At 31.9% G+C, this 7,850-nt stretch overlaps 1 protein-coding gene across 1 annotated transcript in view; it reads right to left on the minus strand.

Annotated features, from left to right (window-relative positions):
* Window positions 1-5,173: 5,173 nt before the first annotated feature.
* The window catches only part of LOC110028242 (dihydrolipoyllysine-residue acetyltransferase component 4 of pyruvate dehydrogenase complex, chloroplastic), a 29,878-nt gene continuing 27,201 nt past the window's right edge, over window positions 5,174-7,850 (minus strand). Inside the window, 1 exon segment of the mRNA XM_020730005.1 lies at window positions 5,174-5,500. Coding sequence (XP_020585664.1) covers window positions 5,396-5,500 — 105 coding nt within the window. The 3' untranslated portion in view covers window positions 5,174-5,395.

Genomic DNA, 7,850 nt, shown 5'->3' on the forward strand with positions numbered 1-7,850 from the left:
CTAGACCTCAACCAAAAGTGAGGTCAACAACCCATAACTTCCAAAACTTGCTCTTCTCTTTAATGGCATTCATTAGAGCACTTTTAGGCCACTTAAAGTAGCATTTCATTCTTTAAATATTTTATATAAAGGTTATTGTTCTATATATTTGATTAAATAATTTATCCAACACAGTAATCAATTATTCATAGGTGTTTAAATAATGTTATATTCAATTCACTGTTAGAAAACATGACAAATTAATATGTTGTATTGCTTACATGGGACTAATCTCATAGAGTGTATTACAAAACATAAAAGAGATAAAATTTATTGTATGATTGGATAAGACATAAAAATAGTATATCATCTTAAAAGATAAAAATACTAACCAATGATAGATCTAATCACAAGATAATGAATTCAAGACTCAAGATCTATGTCACCAGATATTTTTTCCCTTTCTAATTTGGTTAGAATTAGATTTATTTTATTCTGGATATATATTTTTTTAATATTAGAGCAAGCCCCTAAAATAATTACATCATAAAGTTGATCACCTTCTAGGAACACTCTTGATTAAAATAGCAGTTCTCATGTTTCTATAAATTTCAAACTTTTGTTTTCAAGATTTTAGTTTAGGAATTTCAATTGGGATAAGATTAAACTCAAGCAGCTCTTATTGAAGGCCAAAGAAGGAATCATAAGGATCACAAAATATTTGGAAACAAAATAGCACTTGAAGTTATCTTACTATTAAGCCTTTGATTTTGATTAGGAATAACTTTAATTTAATGTTTTTCATTTTATTAAAAATTCAAGGCTTAATAATCATATAGTAAGATCGAGAAAAGGCTTAGGAATTAAGAACTATACTGTAAAAAAGATAAAAGAAGTGTCTTGGACCCTAAAATTATAATGAGCACAACGGGTACGAATAAGAAGCTCAAACATAATCCATGAAGGTAAATTGGGATTTATAGGTCTCTATATCATCAAATAAATAAATCAAACTAAAATTTTCTAGACTTATGACCTTAACTAGAGTTGTTACTCAACTAACTGACCTACATTTTAGACGAATGAGTTCAATCACACATAGATGTGCTAGGGATAGTCTTTATCATTAAAGATTTAAGAAGAACAATTGGGACTTATGACTCCAATCCTATAAATTGAAAACTCGAGTGTGGTATGCATCTAACCAATATAATATTTTACCCTTTAGTTTATTCAAGATTGAGGGTATACAATCTAATAAATGTATGCATGCATTAAATCTTAAGGTATCGTGAGGGCAAAACCATTTTTATTTTATCTTATAAGCCTAATGTATATAAAATCAAATTCTAAGCAAGCACAAACCATGTAGAAAAAACAGAAATTCCAAGTATACAAGCAATATAAGCACTCCAATAAAGTCTCACTTAATGCACATTACTACATGAGATTGATCCTATTAGTTAAGAATAATCTCAAGGGCAACTTACATAAGTTTTGATGTTCATTTATCCAATTATTGTATTTTTATTTATTTAAGATTATTTTAAAGGTGAACATTTAAATAATCAATAAAATATTTTAAAATTTTAATGAAATCTTTACAGTGATCATGGATGATAGGAGAAAACTCCCATTAAAATTTTAGAATTATTTGAATTGATTGTATTTTTAATTATTTATCATATTTAAAAATTTAAAATTTATATAAAAACTATAAAATTAATTGGTGATTTTTTTTCAAAAATAAGGAGACATTTTAAATTGACTTGAATTTTTTTATTTTTTAATATTTAATTGTTTTAAAATAAATTTATTTTTAAAAATGTATAAAAATTTACAAAAGTGTCACTGGAGGCCTCAACCAACCCCATAAAATTTTAAATTCATCTCATTTTAATTTGGATATTTTCGACAATTATCCAAGTATTTATAATTTTAAAAATTAATTAATTATTAATTTAATTCAAAAATTAATGAAAACTTTTGGGTTGGTTTGGGGATGTCCTATGGTGTCCTTAAAATTTTCTAACCATTGCATGGTTTTTAATGATATATTGTGGTTATTTAACTAGCTAATAATTTTTTTCTATTTTTTATTGTTGGTGTATTTTTTTTTTATTTAATTTATTTTAATTTACAATTTTTTTTATTCATTATTTACTTATTATGATCATATTTATATTTTTTCCTTAATCAAATACTTGATTAATAAATTATGTCTAATTAACCCATATGCATGTATACTTCATTGAACATTATAATAGATGATGCTTCCATAACTTCATTATTTTTAATGAATAATACTCTGAGCAAACCCTTGCTTTATCTTTGCTTTTTTTTTTCTTACCTCCTAGGGTTACCTCACTTGATTGGGAGTGCAATTGGAGTGATTCTACTCCACTTTCCATAGTTGTTTTCCTATTTAATTTTTTTCTTTTTTTAGTTAATTAAATTCCAAGCTTCAAAATTGGATGTGATTATTTAAATATTTGATTTGATAAATAAAAAATGAAGATTTTGGTGTTCTGATAAAAAAATTATAGTGAAAACTTTGATTGAAAATGATTTCTAACGACACAAATTTGCTTAATTATTTAAGAAAAATAACTATAAATTTATTGTCTAGAGTTACTCTAAGTGCAGAATTAGAGACTATTTGGTAGAAAATTTTAATAAGATTGATAACCATATTTACTAAATCCAACCAAAAGATAAGTTTTAAGAGCATCACAGATTTACGGATTTACTAAATCTAATCTTGTCTTCAATTCAATCTAAATCTTGGAGTTCAGTGGATGTATGGATTCATAAGTCTGTTAACATTAAATTATTAATTTGATAAAAGTTCAGACTCTGCAATCTCCCTACAAAATACGTTTGTTAGCCATCGCTTTCACCTCAACATGTCAAGGTGCAGCAGTGGGCTCCTCATTACTATTAGGATAATAGGTTTTATAAATATTAGTGTTCTAGCGCTTGATGATTGTCTTTTATTTATAGAATGTGAAGAGCCTTATGATATTTTCACTGTAGGTATATCTTTGGGGACTCATATCAAAGCCCTCTAAATTAGTCTCATAAGCCTCTCTTTGATCTTTGTATGTTATTTGTCAACTATAAAATTTTAATTCCTTATGGTTACAAATCTTCTTTGTATGTTTCTATAGCTCTTAGTTTCTCTTCTAAGACATCAATTCACTCTCACCAGACTTTTTGAAGATATTGGATTCCAAATTTATTTGTGGTGATGTCAAAACCCTACTGACAAAGTTTGTAGATCTCACAAAATAATGGATAATGAGAAATAGAAGAAGAAAAAGAACAATAAGAAGGAAGAGAGAGAGAGAAGGAGAGAGTTTTTACTAAGAGGAGTTCTTAGTATTCTATTGGCAACATCAAATGCTTAAAAAAAATCGCCCTACAAATTCACCCTTTGATCCAATATTAATGGGATCCTGGGAGCTATAAATGAATCTATATTTTGACATCATAAAAAACGAATGAACGAAAAAAATAACAAAATAAAAGACGGGACTTACTAACAACCCATAAACATATAAATATATATGATAACTGCATTCGTAGTCATCTTGAAGACCTCAACAAGATGTTGGCGACTAGCCGGTGGCTCCATAAGCGAGCGGGCGAGTCTATGAGATTGGCGAGTGAGCTGACCAAGCCATACTAACTATCCCATCTGGTTGATTTCTAACTTCTTTGGCAAGGTTAGTATGACTCTCACAAGACACTTTTGGGTCTCAGACTATTCCTCACTATTAAAGTCATGTTGACTAGTCAACTCTCTTAATAAATAAAAAACCGGCTGGAGATTTAACCTAATTAGTTGAAGGCCCGCCAAGCTTTGTAAGGCTCGCCATCGAGTGTGGTGGCAAGTCTGGTTGCCCACCCATGGAAAAGATTCCTCAGTGGATTAGTACGGACAGAATTTACATGCATGCCACTCAATTCCTATGTATTTACATATCTAACACCTAAAGATTACTATTTTACATTTATACCACTCAAATCTTTCCAAATTTCACACAAAATTTTACCATTTTAACTTATAAAATGTAAAATACACATTTTCATGCATAGTTAAGGTGATGTTGATGTAAAAATTGAAGTTTAGGTGTCAGATATGTAAATACATAGAATTTCAGTGGTATGTATGTAAATATTTTTTCTTTTTTTGTTTTAATGAGTGATGAAAAAAATGTTTAATGCATGTAAACTTTAGTTACAAAACCTTAATAATTGTTTCTCAATTTTCAGCAAGATAATTAATTATGTTTTGTACTTTTAAATCTTAAATTGCATGTAATAAGATCATATAAATTCATTTTTCATATATCCTAAATTGATTTTACTCAAATCATCAACAATATAATCATGTCACCGTATACTTTCTGACTTTATTAAAGCATTCATTTTAACATTCTCATTTTATCAAATGTAACTAGACTGTTATTACTTCATTGTTAATAAAATTATGCAGAAGCATATCATAGAATCTATCTGATATAACTCCCAATTTCTCAAAGTTAAGTAGTTAATTTAAATACTAATAATTGTAATGAATAAGTTTGGTTAGGCATTTAGGTGATTATAAGCTATTTTAAGTCTATTTATACCGCACGCTTTAGAAGGTTAGGGCTCTCAATTTGGCTCGTTGTTCGCGAACAACTCGACTTGTTCGTTAAGCCTAACGAGTTGAAAACAAACAAAGTTTTAAGCTCAAAATGTAAAAGAGCCGAACACGAACAAAAATTTGTTCACTCGCATTCAGTGCGAAAATAAATATTCATAAAATTAAATATTATAATTAATTAATTTTTAAACAAACAATTTTTTTTTTAAAAAATCATTATTTTAATTTTATTTAAAAAATTAATTATTATAATAATTTTATATTCTCACGCGTCAATTTCGAGCCGAACACAAACATGAATAAATTTTTTGAGCCGAACACATACACTGTTCACGAACCATTTCAAACACGAGCCAATTTCTAAGAGGCCGAACACGAGCCCAGCCTGAGCTCGCTCATGCTCGGCTCGTTTACAGCCGTAGTCACAATAAGAATTTGAGTGTTAAATATTAAATTTAGGAGTTAGATGTGCAAATACATAAAAGTTGTGGTATGTATATAAATCATTCCAAAAGAACCATAAACCACACAACAAAGTCATTTTTATTATGAAAAATGTACCTTGAAATATATAAAAAATAGCAAAAAAAAGGTTTGCGATGTGCTCTTTCACCTCGTTTCTACATTAAAAACATAAGGAAAAAATTGAAGATACAACATTAAAAAAAAAATTTAAAATTTTCAGCAGCAAAACCTGCTGAAGTGACAGAAGTTCCGCTCAGCTGGAAATCTGCATCAGAACCAGATGATCCAGCGATGCTCTTACAGAGTTAAGCTGTCAGAATTTTCAATTATCTTTGAAAATGTCTGAAGGAAAGCAGCTAAATCCGCACCATAAATAATCCGGTGATCTGCTGTCACATTAACCTGCAATAGAACAGAGTACAGGCAGAGATTTGTTTGAAGTTGAGGTAGTATAATCATGTATTACTACTAAATATTAATGTATGATGGTTTCATAACAAATTCTACCAATAATATCAAGTTTTATAATAAACTTCAGCAGCATTATTAAGTTTTCAACAAAATGAAGCAAAATTTCCATTCTAACCGATGGGAGGTTGAAATTGAATTCTTTTAAACTAAAGGCAGTCAGAAAAGTAGGTAAGATCATGGAAGCTTCCCAAATGGCATCAAGATGAACCAAGTAGATAACCAAACCAAATAATTTACCTAATGGGTTTAGCTGGGCAAACAATTCTAGAGGATATTTCTCTAAATATCTATTATTTACGCTATTTATTTCTTCACTTTTCCAGCAAATCAGATGGGGACTGTTGGTTTCCTTGAGCTCCAAATATTTGCAAAATGGGAATTTCTCTTAATACACTATTTTGGTCGAGCAAAAATTGATTTTGCTCTGCCTTCTGAAACCAGCAACCATTTCATGGCCTATGGCTTCTTGTGAAGCCGCCCACAAGTATTCTATGAAAATATTTATGTTGTCATTAATAAATTAGATCAGTCAATCATATGACTTTAATTTTAAAATTAAGCGAGATTTTAAATCAAAAATAAAACAAACACAGCTTCACTAATTGTTTACCTTAAATCTATAAGTCAACCAAATATCTTAACATAGCTTACAAGTCTAACTTCAAAAGATTACATTTTATCCTTGTGTTAAATCTGAATATGTACTGTGAATCACACCTAATAAATAGAGCGTAGAACATAAGAAAGAAGGAGAGGCACGGAGAGAGAGAGAGAGAGAGAGAGAGAGAGAGAGAGAGAGAGAGAGAGAGAGAGAGAGAGAGAGAGAGAGAGAGAGAGAGAGAGAGAGAGAGAGAGAGAGAGAGAGAGAGAGAGAGCAGAAACAAATTGATTCTTTGATTGCCCTTTACTATAGAAATAATCCCTCTACTTATAGGAGGAGTACCGTGTGCATAATTACATGGTCAACCTTGATTTAACGAGGGCATCATAGGGCATTTTGAGTATCTACATAAATGAGCTTATAGCTCGACTAATCTATCACTCGACCGGCTAAGATTGGTGGTCCTTGGATCAGGAAGGCACACTCTGTTGACCATGCTGAGTTGGGGTTATCGATCGGCTTTAGTTGATCTTTGGTCGTCCGGACTTTGCTCGGTCGACTCGAGGCAACGGATCAGTTGTTTTGGTCCGGCTATCAACTATCAACCCCTAGATGAGGAGCTTCTGTTGCAATGATGAGACTAAGATTTCGGGCAGATGGTGAATCACCGTAATCTGACAAGTATCTCATCTCTTGACAAAAGGTTCCTTTGGGGTATTCGCGGAGTGTATCATGATGAGAACCTTCAGCCTCCTGAAGAATCTTGGAGTCTCTTATAAGGCAGCTGGCGATGCTGGAGCGAGAGCTAGGGTGATGCCTTCTCTCGGCTCGATGGATCTTGGTCTTTGACTCGGAATGCCTTTGTTCGGCATGCTTCAGGTCTTGACCCAAGGATCCATACTTGGTCGATCAAGACTTTGGTCTTCCGATGACATGTCTTTTGGTCTTCATTCTATGAGTCATCCTTGATCCTATATGTATCTCTTAGTCTGTTAGATTTTCTAGAGATTCACGTAAATGCATTTCTAATTTATATATTTTTGTTTCACGATTCTCTTCTTGAAAGTGGCAGCTGCAATAAAAATAAGAGAATTAAATGTAAAAAGAAATAAATTCATTTATTTCATAATTAGTGTTAATAATTGAACATCCTGAATTTTCGTACCCATGGTCCCTTTAGATGGGGCTTGATTGACGCATTTATTATCCGCATTTGTTTTAAAGTGCGTCTCTCAATCGGTCAATTTCGAGAGTGCTTACCAAGAAAATGTTGATAAAAGCCTTGGGGATTTCAACATCGCAATCCATCTTGACAAAGAATTTGAGAAGAAGTGATCCCAAGGGCGAGAATAAGATCATAAGAGCAAAGCAGTCGGGAGAAGAGAGCCTGCTCGAGGGCGCAAAGAAGCACAGGGTAACAAAAAAGGCCAGAAGAAGGGAACTGACCCGAGGGTGAGAGGCGAGTCAAGCAACTCATCTACAAGAAGAAATGGGTGAAAGATCCTGGGGATAAGGACGTGCCGTCCGATTTGCGAACAATCCTTTGACAATAGGAGGGAGGCAAGTTGGGCGATCTGCCTATTAGTGTGTCGATCCATACTCCTATTTTGGCCCGCGACAAGCCGACCGACCAACCTACCCAGGGAACAGTTGGAGATTCACTGCCTGAAGATCGGGGGG

Source organism: Phalaenopsis equestris, unplaced genomic scaffold, assembly GCF_001263595.1.
Source record: "Phalaenopsis equestris unplaced genomic scaffold, ASM126359v1 Scaffold000506, whole genome shotgun sequence".
In the NCBI taxonomy this organism is placed as follows: domain Eukaryota; kingdom Viridiplantae; phylum Streptophyta; class Magnoliopsida; order Asparagales; family Orchidaceae; genus Phalaenopsis; species Phalaenopsis equestris.